A 22,295-nucleotide genomic window follows, 5' to 3' on the forward strand; every position below is an offset into this window, starting at 1 on the left:
CTAAACCACTACAAAACACCACCGTACAAGGCTTCTTGTAGCCCTGAGCAAATTCTAACCACCATACAACACAATATATGCACTAAAGTCTCTGAGTACTTCTACTCTTGCAGGATAACATGCACTATTCTACTTTTTGACAAATACACTAATATTACCATAATTATATTAATTTATATTATTATATTAGATCATATTAAAAAATTAAATTTTAATTTTAAATATGTGACATGTCAAAATTATCTAGGGTTGATGTCGTAATGACATTGCCATGTCAGTACTAACTAATTAAATTGAAAGAGTGATCAAGAAAAATTCAAGAAATGTTATACTCAGGTAAAAAAAAAACTAATTTTCTTAAAAAATTAATATGTTTAAAAAATTAAAATAAGAGGTAAAAATACATTGATTTTATTTATATTTTGATAAATATGATTTGTATTTTCTAGAAAACTATATAGCAAAATATTTTTTATATTCTATTTTATTAATTATACAAGTATTTTAACCTTATATTGTGCATCTTATAAAAGTTTACATCTTTTCTACCCAAAAAAAAAAAGTTTACATCTTTAATAAAATCTTTTAAATTATTAAAATGTACCCTTCCATTTTTCTATGTTCTGACAATACCGTTATATCACATGATTTCCATCCCATCCTTATTGTTTATGATTAAATATTTACAAAATAAAAGAAAATTATGTTTCAATAATTAAATATACTTAAAAGAAATTTTTAATACACCCTCTAAAGCATACATATTTGTCATACTTTTTTCAATATATTTTTATCAAAATATGATTTATTTTTTAACTAAATTATTTATTATTAAATATTAACAATTTTTTTTCTCTAAAAAGATAATTATCAAAATTTCACAATTTAGATGTGAATGCAAAAAGTATCGTCAATTTAAATTTGGACTCTTTCAATCAATTGAGTGTTTTAATTAAACTTCAGAAAGGTTTTATTAACAATTACTCCATCTAATTTTTATTAAAAAAAGTTAATTTTTTAAATTAATCTAATAAATAACGTGTCTGATCTATATTTAGTCTCAATACATACATAATTTAATAAATATAAAAAATAATTTTTATAATAACAAGAAAATTAAAAAAAAAACTATTAAATTTTAAGATTTGCAAGTCCAACGTGATCCTTTTCAAACTTGAAAATTAATCTATGTAATATATATATATATATATATATATATATATATATATATATATATATATATATATATATATATATATATATATATATATATATATAAAATAGTAATAAAGAGTTTTTTATTGAATTAAGATTGTATTTGAAAAGTTATATTTTATAAACTCGCATTAGTTATATAGTTCTTTAATTCAATTTTAATTAGTTTTTCAAATTAACCATTTTTAATTTTAAATTATAAATAAATATAAATATAAAAATAAATACAAATATAATATTAAAAGTAATTAGTGCCTTGCATTAGAAACGTGATGTAGGCATTTCTTAGCATAGACAGTGGCAAGATACTCATTTTAAAAAGCAAGTGTTGGTTGGCAATTCGTGTGAGCCTGAAATAATAAAATTAAAAATATGGGTCCCAAATAATAAAAAAAACAAAAAGTCAAAACTAAATTACATAAAATAAGGAAAAATATAAAATAATAATATCAAAATTATATATAAATAGCAGATGTAGATGGTCGAAATAACTCAGTAATTTTATAGGAGAGACAGTTTCAGAAGCTGCGTGTGTTTAGGATCCTATGGTGGGGTCTCATCTATCTCTTCTAAGATTGTCACTAATATTTTCTTCTGTTTGGTGAGTTTAAGAATTGTTCAAATTCTTTACCATCGTTGTCAAAAACAAAGTTGATTTGTTTTGTTGGTTTTTTTCTGTTTATGTTTATGTTTTTTTTTTCTTTTTCGGGTTTTTTAAGGTTCAAGTGTTCTTGTGTCGTGTTTTTCTTATGTTCATTCTGAATCTGTGATTCATCACTGTCTTTAGTTTTATTTAGTCTGACTATAGCTGTTATAGGCTAATGCGGTCGTTTTTTTGGTCGTGTGAATTTTCTCAGAAAAATTCTAGGAAGTGTTTACTTAGTCCGAAATTGAGGAAAATGAACACTATATTGAAGGAGTATTTGGTGTCTTGCACGAGCCGCGTGACCCGTGCATGTCGTTGATGTTTTACACTAACACGATATCAACACGAGTTATGTGTCTCTTACGTCTTACGCATAGCCACTTACACGACATTAACACATGTTGGTCACGTGTTTCTTACGTCTTAATGTTAGACTCTGAAAGATGTCGGTGATAACGCGCTTGTCTTGTCTTTATACTTAAAGAGAAAAGTTAATTAATTTTTTGAAATTAAAGTCGGTGGTAACGTGTTTGTCTTAGTACTTAAGAGAAAGTTAATTGAATCTCTCACGACATCAATACATGCGAGTCACGTCTCTTTCGTCTTAACGTTAGACATAGACACGACATCAATATGACTTTAACTTTTTGAAATTAAAGTCGATGATGACGTATTTGTGTTAATGCTTAAGAGAAAGTTAGGTGGATGTCTCTTTTGTCTTAATGTTAGTCATTGACACGACATCAACACATGCAAACCGTGTGTCTCTTACATCTTAATGTTAGACACTAACACGATATCAATGTGATTTTAATTTTTGAAATTAAAGTCGATCTTAACGTGTTTGTGTTAATGCTTTAGAAAAAGTTAACCAAATTTCTCTTGCGTCTTAATGTTAGACACTAACACAACATCAACGCGTGTCTCATATGTATTAACATTAAATATTGACACAACCTCAAAACATGAGACACGACATCAACACTAACCATAGACTTTAATTTTATGAAATTAAAGTCGATGATGACGTGTTTGTGTTAATGCTTAAGAGAAAGGTTTGAGTGGTTCAATTGGTTAAAGAGAAAAAGGGTAGTGGGAAATGAAGTAGAGACAGAAAAGTGAAAGATACAAACACAGAAAAAGGGGGCCAAAGTAGGATAATTTGGGTATAAAATTAAATACTGAAAGAAGCAAAGGGGAAAGAGTTAGAGGGTGACAATTTAATGCTGTAACATACCCTATTGGTTTTAAGGGTATTGAACGGTAGGGTAGGGGCCTGTTTGGTGCTTTGTATTTTCATTTTGTAACGCATTTATTGCAGGAAACAGAAGGTGGAGGGTGGAAGAAAGAAAGAAGAGGTGGTGGGTTTAGAGAGAGAGAGATAGAAAAAAAGGGTGTTACAGTTGACCATAATGAAGCTTATATAATTACAACAACTCATCCATTATCTCATACTCTATATACTCTCTCTTCGGTTGCTTTTATTTTCAGTATTAATTTTTTTATTTAATTCCATTTATATATTCCTTTTATTTCATTCTTATAACCATTCAATTCAATTTATGAAACACAGTTACCAACTTGACCAGAAACTCCTGCTTTCTCTTCTTCTCTAGCTTTGGACTTTGGTAATTCTCTCTCTATTTCTCTCTCTGTGTTTTCCATGCTTCATGATCAACTAGTTTCTCAAATGGTTAATTCTCAAGGTCGAGATAGTGGAAGTTTTTACTTTTTCATTTTTTGGGATTAGAATTTAGAATAGTATATATATTATGCAATTTGTTTATCAATTTTTTATGTTGTGAAGGCTTTGGGATCTGAGATAGGGATCTCTATTCATTTTCTTGACCATGTTCCCCAATTTTCCTTCATAGGGATTGAGGTGTAAGTTGCAAAAAACCAACCCAGTTGGTGTTTTCAGTTTTCACTTTACTTTTTCTGGACTTGAAAACATGTTTATTCTGTTCAGTCAGATCTATTCTGTGCTAAAAGCCAAATAATTGGTAGGGGCTTTTTTTTTTTTTTTGTAGGCCTTTTGATTTAAAATTTGGGTTTGTAATTTTGTAGTTGAAAACCTTCAAAAAGTTGGGGTGGTTTTTTAATCTTTTCTTTCTTGTCCTGTTACACTTTCTGCACTGTCTTTGGATTCTACTTCTGAGAATTCTTTTTTAATAAATAAAAAGTAACTGGTACTTCTCTTTTTTTGTTTGTTTATAAATTGATTATTTTCATAGGCTCTTATAGGCTATTCATATTCTTAAACAAAATGAACTTGATTGGTAAGTTTTTAGATGTATTTTGGTTGCATGTTAGAAGCTTAAGATAGAATATGGTCCCCCATTTTTATTGATTCTAGGGCCAATGGTAAACTTTCTATATGCTACTTTCTGAGTTCTTTGGTTCATCTTATAATTTGGGTTCTTTTCAATGGCATTTAGCGGCGACAACAGTTTACTTGCGTATATGGTTACTTGGAATAGAGTGTATTAGTAAAACTGTGGATGGATTCTTTTTGTTTCTCTTTCTTGTACTCTTTTAAAATTGGTTATCGTTTGGTAGCGTTGAAATAGAATCATGATGTTAGTTCTTGGCTTTTGATACTATTTTAAAACATTTCCATTATTGATTACTTTTCTTCATGAGTGTGACTATCATGGTTAGTTACTTGCTAATCTAGTTTTGCTTGATTGTTTATTCACAGGTTCCTGTTGAATATTGTATCATCAGATTAGTTTGTTTGATTGAAAGTAAGCAAAATACCATTGGTTGCTGCGGTTTGGAAAACTCTCCTATGTAATCAAATATAAGTACTTCATGAAACTAGGTAACAAACTGTTTATTTATGATATCTGCAATTAGGGTTTTAGAAGATAAGTTCTATCTGAATCACTTCGCTTATATGGAACCTTTATAGATTACCAATTTTAGCTAGTGAATTAGGTTTCTTTGGATGTTAAGATATTACTCTGAAATGATGTAGATTCTTCGAAAATGAATTAGGAATATGTTCATGTTACTTCTTTGAATGCCATAATGTTATTATGAATTAGGTTAATATTTTTTTACTTAGATTCTTGCTATGATTTACTGAAATCGTGAATGTTTTGAATGGTATGTGGGGTGCTTATTATTTAAAATTTAAGTCTAACTAATTCATTTTTCACTTGTCGGAAAATGAATTACAGAAAGTGAACTATCTTTCCGCCAAATGGGCGTCGAGTTGGAATCTCAATCGTTTGAATATAATGATAGTGATCAAAACTCGCCTAGCTTCAAATCGCGGAACCAGAAGGCAAAGGAATATGACAACAGAGACTCGAAGAATGTAAAGAAGACCGAACAGTATGACAGCATTGTTGATTTGAAAAAGGGTTACGACGCACAGGTAAAGGACTCACATGAGCCTGTATCTCATTCTTCAAAGGATATTGGATCATTTATGATGTTTGCAAATGATAAAGAATCGGTTAAAAAGCCACTCTCTGCGCTAATCTCCAATCCTCAGCAAGTCGATAAATTTCAGAATCCGGTAGATGTCCATGTGGGCCGAACTGTTGCCGAATGTGAACCAGAAATGGAAGTTTGTTACAAAGAGAACAATTACCATGTTGTTAAGGATATATGCGTTGATAAAGGAGTCTTTACTAAGCATAAATTCATGTTTGAGGAAAATGTTGACAGAGCAGCTTATAATTTCTTTCCATTGGATAACCAGAATCCAAAAGACAACACTGGTATCAAGGTGTTAAATCAACCCGAAACTGATGATTCTGACGATGCATCTTCTAATCATGATCAGCACAATGATGTGATACACAAAGATGACGGTGAGATTGAAGATCTTGTTGATAACTTCACCAAAGCGATGGATTTACCTGAAGACACACAAGATTCTGTATCTACTGGTGGCAAGGATGGACAGGTAATCAAAGAATCTAACACTTTCTTCGGAAACATATGTCCAATGTTTTTTTTGAAATAACCGATCAACTGCTGAAGATTTCAATGCTTAAGAAACAAATCTATTTGTATATAACAAATCTTTTGAAACTTTCATTAAAGGAAAAAATATTGTTCGCCTAAAATGCCGTGTCTTCGTTTGGAAATTTGTTATTTGTTTGTGTGTGCTGTAGTGCATGCATAAATATGATGGGAAATAGAAGTTTCAAAACTGATGTTTATGCATTGTTTTGCAGCTTTCCGTTGAAGATGATTCGCACTCCCAGTTGAAAGACTCAAACAATATCGTTGAGGAAGCAGTATTGACAAGTCCTGCTTTAGGATCAACCGACGATGAATCGAACAGTGATCATCATTTTGGGCCTTCAGCTCCTGCGGACTGTGTCAAAACGGAACTTAACCAATCCAGTGGCTGTAACTGCGATGAAACTCAACTTCCTTTTACTACCGTTGAAGTTTCGTCTGGTGATTTTTCTGAAATTCAGCAAGCTGAAACAAGTCAGATTCACAATAGCATAGGCGAGTCAAGTTTTTCCGCCGCAGGCGCCGTATCTGGTCGTATAAGTTACTCAGGATCTATACCTTATTCCGGAAGCATCTCTATTCGATCTGACAGTAGCACTACCAGCACTCGTTCCTTTGCTTTTCCCATGTAAACTTCTAGAAAACCTTTTAATTCAATATACTTATCTGAATGGAATAGTTTATACAAAATGGTCTAATGCGACTTGATTTCGATTTTGTGCTTGCAGACTGCAATCTGAATGGAATAGCAGCCCAGTGAGAATGGAGAAACCTGATAGGAGGCACTACCCGAAGCAACGCAATTGGAAGAGCCTTCTTTGCTGTAAATTTTAAGAGATTATTATTTTCTCATATAATAGGTTTAGTTTAAAATATATATACCATTTAAATTATAGTTGTTCACAGTGTGCAGTAGGTTTAGTTTGCCTACTGCATATTCAATCACAGTGCAATAGGTGTAGTTTGCCTACTGCATATTCAATCACAGTGCAATAGGTGTAGTTTGCCTACTGCATATTCAATCACAGTGTAATAGGCGTAGTTTGCCTACTGCATATTCAATCACAGTGCAATAGGTGTAGTTTGCCTACTGCATATTCAATGCTCTGTCGCGATATCGAGTCAATGATCTTATATCTCTACTGCAAGCAAAATGTATTGATTCTAGTTTTGCTTGCATCTGAAGCTACATTCTATCTTTGGTTATACATGGTTTTATTGATTTTTTTATTTATTTCAATGGCAAACAATTCTTAGTAGATAATTAATTATTTTATGTATAATTGAAGGGTCTAAAACTAGATTTCAAGTATTTAATTTAGCTTACGATTTTGTTTCTGTTAAGAATCCAGAGATTTGCCTTTTAAAATCAAGTAATAAGTAAATTTCTACAAATGATCAAAGAACACAAAACAAGCATTGCATGGAGGTTTTAAGGCCACATTTTAAGGCAGTGTTTGGTTAGAAGTCAATTCAGGGTTTTATTGATTAACAACTTTCATGATGATAGTTCCATATCTGAAAAAGCAATAAATAAGACAGTGCCATTTGATCCAAACATAATGGAAAGAGCTTAACTTTAATATCATTGTCATTATATTATATAGATATAGTGGATATCGTTTGTGAATGCTTTGGCAAAATCTCTGTTGACGTTTTACTATTCAGTTTTTGTGTTTGCTTTAGTCTCTTTAGAATCTTGTGGCTTTGTTTGGCTTTGGATTCTAGTATTCAAGGGACTAATATAATATCATTGATGATTTTAAATTCATTTTTATGAATCATAAAATTTTCTTTTTAAATTTTGGATTTAAAAGATACACAAAATCTATTATGTATTGATTCTACTGAGATATTGTTTTCTGTTCACTTTAAAATAAGATCACATGAACCTTGCATCTGTTATATACTGATTCTACAGACTTTTTCAATGTTCACATTTATTAAGTATAAATCAAGCAGTGTCTAGTAAGTGATTCATAAGGTGTTAATTATCTTCCCTTTGTTTTAATAATTTTTTAAATAAAATTGGGGGTCTTCACTGACATTTGATTGTGAATGATAGGCTCCACCAAGCACACATGTAAATTGTATGATTATATATGTATTATTATTCTCTCAGGGACATATCCAAGCGTGGCTCCTAGGGGATTTAAGCCCCACCTTCACTGTACACATCCATTTTGTTTGATGAGTGTTGAATTATTGAACTTCAACAACTTCATTAAAACTTCTTTCCCTTTAATATACGAGTAACTTATCCATACTCTTTGAATGATGAGCTCTAAGATTTTTCTTTTTATCCTGCCAAACTTCTTTTACTCAAACTTTTAATAGAATAGGAACCAATGCTAAGTTGCTTTTACACACACAAAAACTTATTTTTCAAACTTAATCTATTTTCAAACATATCTTCTAAAATCACTTTGGATCTAGCCCAAATGTTTTAAACCAAAGTATAATCAACTGAAAAGTTTTTATACTCAAACTAGAAAGAAATCCGTGCTACCGCATGGATCCAGTCTGAGTTTACATTACACGTCTATCAAACTATATTATTCGTAAAGTTTGAATTTATTTTTCAATTGGTTAACATTTACGTAGTTACAAATATAGACTAATAAATGTATTTGCTTTTAAAGCATTGATCCGTACTTATAATAAACTGTTCAACCAATTCTCTAACTTTAATTATATTAAACAACAGCAAGCCAAAGATTTAAAAAATGGACATTAGAATGAACGGTCTACAACTTGTATCTCATAAATACGTTCACATCTACGCGTGAATTCATATGAGTTAACAAACCCCAGTTGAATCCAAATGAGTTAATTCTAAAATTTTATTAAACCTGTTTTATATAGTAGCTCATTTTTCCAAACCTAAAATATATGACAGCTCTCCGTCAAATTTCAAATTTACAGATTTTACAAATCTAAAAAAATGTATGACAATACCCTGTTAAAATTTATTTTCTATATTTTTATTAATAGACAAAACTTACTTTTAATTCGGTGATAAAACTTTATGTTATGTGTATCAATTAAATAAGGAAAATTCTTTGCCCACCTCCCAACCTTCTAGGTCACCTCTGGTGAAAAACCACATATACCCCTGACTTCGGAAATGCATTTCCGAAATGCAAGAAAAAGGTGTTTTTGGAGATGCATCTTCGAAAGCGCCTTTTTTTTTCTTCAAAATTTGTCTTATTTCGGAAATGCATTTCCGAAAACACCATTTCGGAAGTTCATTTCCGAAATACTGCGCGTTTTGCAGATTAAGCAAAACAACCCCCTCCCCCATTCATTTTGCCCTAATCTTCTTCCAAACTCAGCCTCTATTCAAAATTTCTGCAAAAAGCAAGTGTGAAGTATCAGAGATTGCCAAAATCTTCTTCCAATCTCAACCTAAATCATCTCAAACACTAAATGGTAAGTTTATCAATTTTTTTCAATTTTTAGATCCATTATTCATTACTTTATTAGGGTGTTTAGAAATTGAAAAAATCACATTAAGATAGGTTGGTACTGATATTTAGGTTGTTTAGAATGCATAAAAGTAGTTTTGATTTAGGATTTTGGGGTCTGCCATGGAAGTTGCAGAAAACTTCTTCGCAGGGGTGTTTCGGAAGTTCATTTTCGAAAACACCTCCATTCCCAGTTTCGGAAATGAACTTCCGAAGTGTATCAGAAATGTAATTTTTTTTAGTTTTATCTGTTGTCTGGTATATTAATCGATTTCAATTATTTTCAGGAACATGTCAGGCAACCAAGCACGCATCATACAGGGTAGAGAGACCCAGACTGCGTCGGCTAGACGCAAGCGGGCGGCGGCGCAGCTGGCGTCGACGCAGGGACGGGGGCAGGGCCGGGGACGACGTGTGCGAGTTCCCGTGGAGATGGACGAGGGTACCTCTACATCTGGATCGAGGAGTCGTCTGGCTCGGGTATATTCTTCCTGCCAGCGAGAGGAGGAGGAGGCAGTGCCATACCACGAGGCGGAGGAGGTACCAGATGTTGACCCTCCACACGAGGAGGAGGATGAGCTGGAGGATGGCTACCCGAGAGGGCCCAGTGACACTTCCGTGGTGCTTACCTACCACGAGCACGTCGCTCGGCGTATCTGGAAGGGAGAGGTATTTTTTATAATTTGCCCGACTATATTATTTAACCGTTTATAATTTAGTCGTTTATTCAATATTTTCTTAACGGTCTATTTAACATACTTTTTTATTTGTTTTTTTTTTGTAACAGGAGAGAGAGCCTTTGAAAATGATGAACCACTCCCGCAAGGTTTTCAGTCTGTTTAAACCAACTGCTGAGTGGTTTAACGACGCGGTGAGAGCTTCTGGGCTTAGTGGGCTCTGCATGACGGGGTACACCACCATCAGCCACGGCATGCAGGGGGGCTTTGTGGAGCGGTGGCACAGGGAGACGTCTTCTTTCCACTTTTTCAGTCGGGGAGATGACGATCACCTTGCATGATGTGCAGTGTCTTCTCCACCTGCCGATCAGGGGGGCGCTGTTGCACCACTCCCGGATCCAAAGGATCGAAGCCAATGAGTGGATGGCGCTCTATTTGGGTATGGAGCCCGAAGTTGCTGACTATGAGTGCATCACGACATCTGGGCCTCATATCCGGTTCACCACACTGAGCACTTATTTTGAGCACCACCTGGTGGCGGCGGCCGAAGCCGAGGATGCGGGTGACGACCTATTTACACATTATCACCGTGGCTGCGCTCTCCGGTGCTGGTACATGTTTGTGGTAGGCGCTGCAGTCTTTGTGGACAAGAGTGCAAGGTACGTCGACGTGACCTACCTTCGCTACTTCATGGACTTGACCACCGTTCACCAGTGGAACTGTGGGGCAGCTACTCTGGCATACCTATACCAGAAGCTGAATGAGGCCTCCAACTAGAGGACGAGGCAGTTGACCGGATCCTGCACACTACTTGCGGTACGTTTCATTTTAATTGTTTCGTATTTATTTATGTTTCGTATTTATTTTTAATACATTATCGTGTTTGTGTTTCAGAGCTGGATCATCTCTTACTTCTCCCGCATCCACGACTTCCACATTGATCCTGAGTACGATGACACCATGCTCAGGGCCGCCAGATACGTTCTCTAGAGGGGGAACAATGCAGTGGGACCATACCGTGGGTACCTGGACCGCACGATGCACGATGACGTCACTTGGAGGCCATTCAGCGACTACACTCATGTTGTCCCCTTTGACGGCATATCTTTATATTCTGGCTGGTTGGCATGCGGGACCAGCACCATGGTCTGGTATCTCCCTGAGCGGTGCATGCGACAGTTTGGGTATGTGCAGATGATACCCAGGTCACCTTTTGAGGCTGCTCCCGACACAGTGACCCGAGTGCAGCTCACAGGCATATTTGAGGATTGAGAGCGTCATGTGGTACCGGAGGAGTATCGTCGCATTCGGTTCACTCAGGACTGGCACAGTGTGAAGGGGTACGTCACATGGTTCTACCGGGTGTCACATCCTCTGCTGAGACCCGACGCTCCTAGGCCAGCACACGAGGAGATCCTGGAGAACCAGCAAGCCGAGGATGACCACGCCATTGATCTTCTGCCGATCTGCCAGCGGATAGAGATGCTTGGGTGGGACGCGTTGGATCGAGGTGTCGTTCATCAGGGCGGTCCAGAGGCTGTCGCCGTGATGGAGATGATCGTCACTGATGCGGGCCGTGCGGCGGCATACAGGCGGCAGAGGAGGTCCCAGGGAGAGAGGGTTAGGCATACCCAGTAGGAGTCCGGGTTTATTTTTTTGGTTTTCGGATTGTATCTTTCGCACACTATTACTATTTGGATCGGCTTGTATATATTATCTAGATTTGATTTATCATATTAGTATTTTCTGTTTATATGTCGCTTATTTTATTTGGCGTTGCAGTTTAATTAAAAATACGAGACTGTTTCTAAAAACATAAAAAAAAAACACAGTTTCTGCATAATTCGGAAGTGCATTTCCGAAACCCCCAAAATCTGAAAAAAGGTGTTTTCGGAAGTACATCTCCGAAAACACTCCCCATTTGGTGTTTTCGGAGATGCACTTCCGAAGTCTGAGAAAATTTAAAAAAAAAAAATACTTCGGAAATGCATTTCCAAAGCAGGGGTAAAGTGGTGTTTTCGTTGGGGGTGACCCCCCATAGGGAGGTGGGTAAAGAAATTTTCTTAAATAAAATGATAATACATCGTTGTAGAAATGTAAAAAGAATAATAAATCTGTTTTTCATAAAAATTTTATGTACTGTTCTGTTATAAAAAAAAAATCTTAAAAAGAAAAACTTAAATAAATTTAATAACAATAACTATAAAAAGTTTTAATAATAAAAGTAAAATGATATTTAAAAAATTAAATTTTTGAATAAGGTAAATCAGATTTAATATTAAATAATATTTACATTTATTTATTAGATTTAAAATAAAAATAAGTCGTATTAAATTAAAAGGAGTTAAATATTTTATTTTTTCTTATATCATGTAATTATAAAAGAAATTAATTATAATTACTAAAAATTGTAAACATTCTAAATATTAAGTTGCTCCTAAAAATCTAAAATCTACCAAATATCTTTTATTTCCAATAAGAATTTTTAATTAATTTTTTTTTTAAATTATAAAAACAAAATAAATTTGTTGTGAGATATTGGATCGAACTCTAGTATGGTCGAATGGTAGCTTTTTGGTTTCGACATGATTAAGCATGAAGTCGAAGGTTGTTCACATGCTGGTGTCGAAGATGTTAGGGTTGTTAGCATGTTAAATTAGGTTTTAGTGTTTAAATCCTAATTTGTTAAGTTGGCTTGTCTATTAAGTTAGCTCGTGTAATGGGCCTTGTGGAAAAAGCCCATTAGTTAGTATGTTAGGTTTTATTATAAATAGCAGACTAGTCTCTAATCATTGCACACTGCAAATCCTAATTTAGGGTGAGAGGGTTATTTGTTATTCTTGTAACTTGTAATCTTGATTAAAGAGAAAGGAAAGAATATCAGTTATAACCTAATTCCTTATTATATTTTTTTCTTTACATTGTTTTTCACAACAAATTGGTGCGGTGAGCATGGAAAAGATGCCTTCAACAAAGTATGAGATTGAAAAGTTCACCAGAGTGAATGATTTCGGTCTGTGGCGCTTGAAGATGAAAGCACTACTGGTTTAGCAAGGTTGATTGGAAGCGTTGAAGGGAGCGGCGGCTATGGATGCTGCATTAAAGGAAAGAGAGAAGACGACCATGATCGAGAAAGCACACAGCGCAATTTTGTTGAGCCTTGGTGTCATACCCCAAAATTTGCCCACCATTTTTCAAGGTTTTTTGGTCCAAGAAATTTCCTCAGACATCTATGATCATCAAATGCTCAAGGCCACATGCTCATCCTTCTCCTAAGCAATAGGTCCCTAACTAGGGTTTGGTTTCCTTTCAAGGTGCCATACCCCAAAAATTTGCCCACCTTAATTCTAACATTTAAATTATTTTTAACTTTGGTTTTATTCAATTTTACTAACATTTTAACAGTATATTTTTATTTAAAATATGTAACGGTTACTTTAAATTATTTGTATAGCCTGGGTAAATAAATTTTGCTTGACACTTTACATGTTTTATAGTGCAATCTTATTTCGAATAAATTGAATAGCACAATTGGCAAGAGAGTATATTTAAAGATTTACTAGTGTCCAAAGTCTTGAATTCAAACCCCATTGTTAACATTATTTTTATTTTTTGCATTGTTTACAATATTACAAAAAATCACAAAATAATTCTTTTATTATTTAAATATTAATTTTTTGTTTTTTTTATTATTTAGCTTTTTTAGAAAATAGTTATTTTTATATTTTTCACCTTTTTATTCAAAAAATAACCCAAAAAGCAAAAAAAATTGTTTATGGTAAGTTTTATTCTTGCTACAAGTTAATTTTATGATGTTATTTTGATTGAATTCCTCTATTTTTAATTAAGAATCAAAACAAATTAATAATTAATCTTAATCTTATTAGTGACCATAATCTCAAACTCAAATTATTTATTTTCTAAATATGTTAACTTATTTTTTCTAATATAAATATAGAGTATTTTCTAACACTAAGGGGGGCCGTTCAACACCGATAATTCACACACAAAAGAGCTACACCCTTCCATATTTTGTCAGCAACACAAACCAATATATCATTCTCTACATACAGAGAAACCTTTTTCTTCTATTACACCAAACCACATCAATCCACCATGAAAAACACTCCATGAACTAATTCACAAAATTTTGCAGAAAACTCACAGTAACAGTACAATAAGCCAAAACCAATCTCAAAAACAGAAGTTGTGAAACAAGAACAAAGTTAACCATACAATTTGCTATTTTTTGTCTTTTTTTCTTGCAGGAAAGAGGGGGGCATCAAGGGAAGGAGGAGAAGAGATTGTTGCGCCTCCTTTCCTTACTGTAGTGTTGCTTTTCTATCTATGTTTAGTTTGGGTTAGTGGGAGATTTAGGTTCAAATTAGCTTAATTATGTTTTAATCCATTAATCTATTGACAACTAGGGGTGGAAATAGGCTAGGTTAGGCTAGGCTTTAGAAGGCCTGAGCCTGGCCTATGATAAACTTAAAAGGCCTAAGTCTGGCCTAAGGCCTATCATAGGCTCAGTTTTTTGGCCTGGCCTGGCCTTTCTAAAAGTCTGGCCTGGCCTGAAAGCCTATTTAAAAAGCCTGTATCTCATTAAAATTTTCAATTAATTTATATAACTTAAGAAGTCTTGTAGGTTGGCCTATATATACATATATAAGTGAACCTATTTATCATTTGTTATATATATATATATATATATATATATATATATATATATATATATATATATATATATATATATATATATATATATATATGGTAGCCTATTTAGTTTTTTTTTCCTAATATATATATACATGAACCAACTTATTTAACATATCTCTAATATATATATATATATATATATTTATATATGGTAGCCTATTTAGTTTTTTTTTCCTAATATATATATACATGAACCAACTTATTTAACATATCTCTATATATATATATATATATATATATATATATATATATATATATATATATATATATATATATATATATATATATATATATGAAAATATAGGCCGGCCTATAAGGCTTCATAAGCTTTTTTAATAGCCTAAGCCTGGCCTATTAAATAAAATAGGCTTTTAAAAAAGCCTAAGCCTGGCCTCTTTATTAAATAAGTCTGGCCTGGCCTAGACCTATGGAGGCTGGGCCGTAGGCCCCTGTAGGCCGACCTGGCCTATTCCCACCCCTATTGACAACACGGTGCTGTAATTTAAGCGTGTGTATTATTCCGTTTACTTTCATTTTGTTAATTTGTTAAAATTATATTAACAAAATAATGGTTATATTTTTTATTAAATTTCTCATTTTAATACTTATTATAATATAAACTAACGTCACCTTGTTTCATTTGGGTTCAATTTTTTATTTATTTTGTTTACTTTTGTTAATTACTTATTTAGTTTTATTCATATTAGTTATTTTAATCAGTTTAATTTAGCTTATCGAAAAACTATAAAAAACACTCATGTTATTTTATTAATATTTTACAATAAAACCTTTCTCAGTATTTATAAATAATTTAAGTTATAAGTAGCCTTATAACTGGTATATAAATTTTCTTCTCAATCAAATTAATTCAACCTTCCACGAATAATACGACGAGTGAATGATAATTTCACTATGTCTTCGAATTAGTCGACTCTAATGTCGTACCAATCAAATTATTCAAAATAAACCATTAATAAATTCAACATTTTATGAACACAGATTAGAAACGGGTGAATGTAAATTTCATTTGTTTGAATGATCAAAGACTTAGCGCACACTATGTCAAAACGATCATTCTCTTCCGTGGATTAATCTAATTTTAACACTTTAACGAATAAATGACGGGTGAATATCTATTTCATCCCGCCTTCGAATTGGTCGACTCTCTATGTCGTACCGATCAAATATCCAAAACACAATTGAAAATTCAAAATGCAACTATTCTAATTCAATTAAAATATTAATTATCTAAATATTAAAAAAAATACAAAAATAGGGATTATATGCCATATTAAATTCATTTTTAACTACGAATCTACGTAAAGTACGAACTGCCTAAATTTATAAAACACTTTCACGCATACAAATAAATGCATATAATCCCATAAAAAACACCAACAAATAACTACGAACTACGTTGACTCTGATCCTCCATTAAGGAGGTACGTAGGCATTCGGGAAACCGAAACGAGTCCCCTTTCCCCAAACCTAAATAGGTTTAAGGTCTTATCCTTTACCCTATTTTGAACAAACCATAAACCATAAACCTTACTGTAATACTCTTATAAACCTTGTGTAGAGACATTTAGAAAACCTTAAGGAAGGGTTAAGGGTGGCTAACACCTTCCCTTGACCCTAATTTCTCAACTTACCTAGGAACTCTTATTTAGGTTTTTATCCCATGTTTACCCTTATCATTAGTATAAAATAAAAACATAGGTGGCGACTCTGTAGTTTAAGTTATTTAACTTAAAATTTTAAAGTCGGTCGTAACACAAGGAAATGAGAGTTCTCACACCTCAAGTGAACTTCATGGCTTCTTATATGATTCAAAGAATCTCCATACCAAAATTCAAGCCTTGATTCACATGATTGCTCGGTCAATTGCTCAAAAAGTCAACAGTCGACTATCTAGGTCAAAAGTCAACTATGGCCAATCCACTGTCAAAACTCCTGATTTTGGGTCAACATCAAATTTTTGAAGCCACATTCATAATTTCATCAAGGATTGATCATGATTCATCAGGAAAAGCTCCAAAATCATCAAAAGATAAAGTTTCTAAATTAGGGTTTTTAAGGAGAAAGTCAACTAGACTTTGACTGGGCATAACTATCACATGGTTCATCATAAATTGTCCAATCAAATCTCAGTCTCAAGGAAATTCAATTCTCTACAACTTTGATGTTGGGCCTAAGACCAAAAAATGCACCATTTGATAGATATGAGCCAAAACATTATAGGTCCTTTTAAAGGTTCACAAAAAGTTGTTTTTTGTCAAAGCAAGTATCATCAAGATAAAATCTCCAAATGCAAAAAAAGGTTCCAAAGTGGCTTGAAGATGACATCTTGAGCTTTCCAATAAGTCCTAGAACACATTCATAGGATAAAAATTGAGTGAGTTATGATTGTTAGAAGTTGGAGAAATTTGAGAAAAAAAGCATGAAACCCTAAATGAAGAATCTTGCATTTCCAAGTAATGGGCCATTGTTTTTGAACTATCCACGTGATATTGAGATCCTTAAAGGCCAAAGACTATTTGATGCTTATTTTATGATTTTATTATATTTATTTTTGGATTTATTTACTTAAATTCAATATAAATCAAATAAAGTAAAAAGTAAATCAAGTTAAATCACACAAAAAATGTTCCATTCATTGAATAATGTCCAAGTTCATCTAACAAGGCTAATAACACGTGAAGAAGTGGTGGAAAATAGATTGGAAGCTTGAAAAAGAAAGATTTGGTGCATATTCAAAACAAAATATTTTCTCAATCAAATCTCATGCTCTCTCTCTCTCTCTCTCTCTCTCTCTCTCTCTCTAATCTTTTGACCTAATTTTGTTCCATATATAAGCACAAGTATGCAGCCTCAAAGGAGAGGAACCCTAGCCTCCATCACACCTCAAAAATTCTTCAAACTTTCAAAAAAGCTAGGGCACGAAGAAAGTGGTTTTCCCTCAAGATTCGGTTCCTCTCACTCATCCCATTCAACTTGTAAGAGGTATAAGGTAGGTCCAGGTAGTCTCTATGCATTGCTCATGTCTAAAAATCGTACGCCATAATCACCAACCTCATGCATACTTTTGAATTTTCATATTTCATATTGTCATACCCTAATTTTTCCCTAAGCTTTTTCATCTAATTCATTTGCATTAGCATTGATCAATTCATCTACATCTAAAATAAGTTTCAACTTCACACGTTACATTTCAAATTAGCATGAAATTTGCAATTAGTTTCTCATCATTTCAAATAGTAAATCATTTTAAATTGTGCATATTTTCATTAAATTTTGCATCTTGAGTTCAATTTTATCATTTGCATTTTTTATTCACATATTAATAAATTAAATTTTATATTTTCTTTTCTGAAATTTTATTTAAATTGATTTAATGATTAAATTGATATTTAATTGTTATCATCAACTTAAATTAAAATTAAGATAGAAATATAGGATTCATATCATAGGTATTAAAAACTTCTTTACATTATTTTATTATTATTATTATTATTATTATTACACAAATAAAGTCTGTTACATAGAAAGAAAAAAAACAAAAAAATGTTCAGCATCTTTTCCCCTCCAATGTGCCTGCCGCATCACTATCATCTTCTGATAACTTTGCACAAAACAACAAAAAATCCAAAAGCTGCTCCACTAGCCTTGCTGCTGCCCTGCATCATAAAACAAGTCCAAGAATTACATCAAAATAGCATAACAAAGCCTGCATCCAGAAAGCAAAAATACAGTTCATTAAAGTAGTCCAAAGATTGCATCAAAATAGCTAAAACAAAACCTGCATCATTAAAGCAAAATAGCAGCAAGAGAGAAAGAGAACAACAAAATCATACCAACAACTTGTAAAACAAGTTTGAATCCTCAATTCACATATAAAAGGAGCCACAGAAACAGTAGAAAGGGGGAGAAAAAACGCAAATTCCTTCAAAAAATCACCCTTCAACACACTACAACTCAACTGAACTCTCACACTCATAAACACAACAACACAAAACCATTAAACAACCTCACCACATTCAAACACTCATACACCATAGTTCAACTTCCACAACATACTCGCTCACGTTTCAACCTCGCACTAAAACCTCTTCGCCATATCCCTCACCGGAACCAACTCAAACTTCACACAAACTATAACCAATACTCCAGTCCGCTCAGCCTTCATTCCACAATAATCACCACCTTCAAAGCCCACGGTTAAACAAACCGCTCACTCCTCAAAACCACACATTCAGACACACAGACGCAACAACAATAAAACACGCACATGGACGCAGCAGCGCAAGAGACAAAGAATCCGCACACAAAGTCAGCATATAAGTAGAAAGAAACCAAATCGCAGCAGAAGGAAGAAGAAGAAGAATCTAAGGCAGATTAAAGAAGAGATAGAGCCGTTTAAAGCCTAGAGGTATACCTGAAATTCTTGTTCTTGCTCCTATTTTTTATTCCCGCATCTGATTTCCATGTAACTGCAATTGAGTAATGAGAAATTAGGGCTTTGGTCATGAGTTCTGGGGTCATAAAGAAGGACTAAAATGGTCACACAAGATCATGACTCTCACCAACACCGATATTGTTTGGACTAACAATCACTTTTGTAGGATGACGACTTTGGATTGTTGTGTGCCCCTTATTGGTACAAAAGGAGGAATTAGATATAGCCTTATTTTAGCTCGTCATCAATTTGGGTTTCCTATGGACAATAAGCCAAGGAAAATTTTATTGGATAGGTTCTTTCTTAAAGAAATAGTTGAAAACAAAGAGTTTAGGGAAAGGATTGCTAATGCTTGGCATCCAAGTCATAGAAAGGAAATTAAAGATTGGAAGATAAAAGGAGACCTCTCACCTAAGCCTTTTGATAGCTGGGTTGGTTTAAGAGCTACGGAACTTAGGATGCCTATCCTCCCTGGAACATATATACCTCCTGTTGAGAAGTATATTCCACCTATTGTAGTTCCTTGAATAATTGAAGATCTCCAAGAAGCTCTAAGAAATATGAAGAAGTCAAGAAATCATTGGAAGGAGAAGTTTAAGTATTCTGAAGCTGAATTGGGAATGATGAAAGAGTCCTATGGTGATCTAATTAAAGAAAAATATGATCAACTGTTCCTTCAAGATGGATGGCTCATGGAAAAATATCTCACCATTGTGTAGCAACCTGCCTAAAAATTTAACTTAGAGAGTCGCCACCTATTCTACCAAGGCGAATAGGAAACCTATGCAATTAAGAGATCAGGGTAAGATACTATATTCAGGTCGAGGGAAGGTGTTAGGCACCCTCAACCCTTTCCTATTGGCTTTGAATCTAAGGATAAAGGTTTATGGTTAAAATTGAGGTTTATAGCTAAGGGAGTGAATAGGGAAAAAATTGAGATTTTAGGGAAGGGGACTCGCCTTGTTGCCAAGTGCCTACGTACCTCCTTATGGAGGATCAGAGTCTACGTAGTTCGGGCACAGGGTTGTACGCCTTAGAATTGAATTGAATGTGGTTTGAAGTTGTTTTGAAATTGTTTTTGAAATGCGAATGTTCGAAGGTATTTTGAATTACCTTATCGTAGTTGTGAACATCGCAGTGTTGAAACACCGTAGTATCGTGGTTTAGTGTGTTTTGAGTGTTTTAGGATTTGGGCGTACAACCCTGGTTTTAATTTGTTACCATTAGTCGCGATAATCAATAGGTTTGATTACCATGGCTAACGAATTAAAGGGAGGATTGCTAACCACTATAATCGATAGATTCAATTATCGCGAATAGCAAATGCGCGTGTTTTAATTATCGTTACCCCTCATAATCGATAGATTCGATTACAAATAATAACGAATTTGGATGAAGAGAAAATGCTAATCATCGTAACCAATAAGATGGTTAAAACCATTTAGCAAAATAAATACTAGTATTTTAATTTATAGGATTTGATTAATTAATTTAATCGATTATTAATCATCGCGACCAATAAATTTAGTCGGAACGAATAATAATTTGAATCCTAATGTTTTGATACTTTAGCCCAAATGGGAGGGAGCAAACCCTAATATATTAATATCTTTCTCTAGGGTTGTTATGATTTAATATTAATTAAAACTAATTAAATCAATTAAGTCGAATAATCGACATAATCGAATAATCGGGAGAATAAATTATAATCCTAAATCCTAATTTAACTTCCTAATCCTAATTATATTCTAATCTTAATTAAATAAGTTATTGAATTAAACCTAATTAGAATAACAATTTAATTTAATAATAATGATTAAGTAAATAAATAAAATATATAAAAACTTGGATAGAAATCCTGTACATTGAAGTCTTGAGGGTACATGATGAACCTTCAGCTTGGTGTACGTTAGATTAGGATTATTGGAGATCCAATGGTGGTTGCCTGCAGGTGCGTGGTAGTCTTATAGTGGCTGGGCGCATGGGATGTTGTAGGCAAGCTGTGTATCAAAGAAAATAAAATTTTGCAAGAAAGCTGGTTCGAACCCATGAACATGTGGTTCCCAGCTTCAACGTTTTGCCATCCGACCAGTACTCATATGCTGTTAGCAATTTTCGAAAAAAGAGAAATAAAAATTAAATCAACCTGGTAATGGTAATTGGAGTCAAAGCGGGGCCGGGACAGGTTTGACTGGCCAATCTCGTGGTGACAGCAAGTCATCTTCTTCATGGGACTGCATAAATGGATCGTGAAATACCCCCTCCAACCGTAAAAAACGCAGCTCCACTCCTCATCTTCACATGCCCATAACTCCATCAATTCTCAACGAAATCAAACAAGATTTAAACCAAAATTGTAGATCTAAATGCCATGAACACAACCATCATTAATTTGAAGCAAATAGAAGGCTATAGCAAGCATAAAAATGCCCTCAAAGTCACGGTTTCATGGTGTTTCAATAATATAACCACATAATTAAATTCGAACAAAACAATGTTATTATAACAAATAAATAACCTAGATCTCATAATTCAAACATGGTGAGTCTAATAGTGTAATTTATTGGGTTCAAAACCGGCCATAACCATGAAAACGAAACAAGAGATCTCTATGCCCTAACAATGGCAAATAATAGTATGGCCATTAAACCTCTCGAATGAGTGATCAAATCGACTCTAAAACACCATATAAACACGTTAATGGTAGTAGTTTTAATCGAAAACACCTGTAACTAAAAAAACGAATCATGAACTAAATTGCCAAAAGTGTGAATGTGTGTATGGTTATGTAAGATGCATGGGGCTCTACCAATGGTCCTTCTTACCTTCACTTACCTCCAGAACAAGACTCCATCCTCCAATGGCTCTGAGAACCTCTCCCCATTAGGATTTCGAAATTCCAAGTTTATGTCTCATTTTGAGTTTTGAAACCCTAGCTCCTTGTAGCCATTTTTCGTCCTCCCTCTTTCCTCATTATTTTTAGAATATATATGAGTCATTTAGGGTTAGCATGGGCTTGGATCTTTGGCTTTTGGAACAATATAAAATTGATTCAAGAATATATGATTTCCTTCTATTTTTTTCTTCAATCTTGATTTAATCCTTTCTCATCCTATTATCACTAATTTTTATCA

General features: G+C 33.5%; 1 protein-coding gene across 2 annotated transcripts; it reads left to right on the forward strand.

The window, feature by feature from the left end:
- The first annotated feature begins 1,739 nt into the window (after positions 1–1,739).
- Positions 1,740–7,085, forward strand: LOC131650072 (uncharacterized). Of its 2 annotated transcripts, none has more exons than XM_058919813.1 (6): positions 1,740–1,816; positions 3,435–3,489; positions 4,563–4,685; positions 5,047–5,783; positions 6,058–6,473; positions 6,574–7,085. In XM_058919813.1, the coding sequence occupies exons 3-6, from the start codon at positions 4,676–4,678 to the stop codon at positions 6,677–6,679; spliced, it is 1,269 nt and encodes a 422-aa protein (XP_058775796.1). In that variant the 5' UTR covers positions 1,740–1,816; positions 3,435–3,489; positions 4,563–4,675; the 3' UTR covers positions 6,680–7,085. The 2 variants fall into 2 exon arrangements, with proteins under 2 accessions (XP_058775796.1, XP_058775795.1); XM_058919812.1 differs by lacking the exon at positions 1,740–1,816 and adding an exon at positions 2,653–3,335.
- Positions 7,086–22,295: the final 15,210 nt, after the last annotated feature.

Source organism: Vicia villosa, linkage group LG2 (genome assembly GCF_029867415.1).
Source record: "Vicia villosa cultivar HV-30 ecotype Madison, WI linkage group LG2, Vvil1.0, whole genome shotgun sequence".
Classification (NCBI taxonomy): Eukaryota; Viridiplantae; Streptophyta; class Magnoliopsida; order Fabales; family Fabaceae; genus Vicia; species Vicia villosa.

Coding starts and splice junctions, on each gene's coding strand:
- LOC131650072 (XM_058919813.1), top strand. Junction 5,784..6,057: donor CTGGTGGCAAGGATGGACAG/GTAATCAAAGAA, acceptor ATTGTTTTGCAG/CTTTCCGTTGAAGATGATTC. Junction 6,474..6,573: donor CGTTCCTTTGCTTTTCCCAT/GTAAACTTCTAG, acceptor TTGTGCTTGCAG/ACTGCAATCTGAATGGAATA.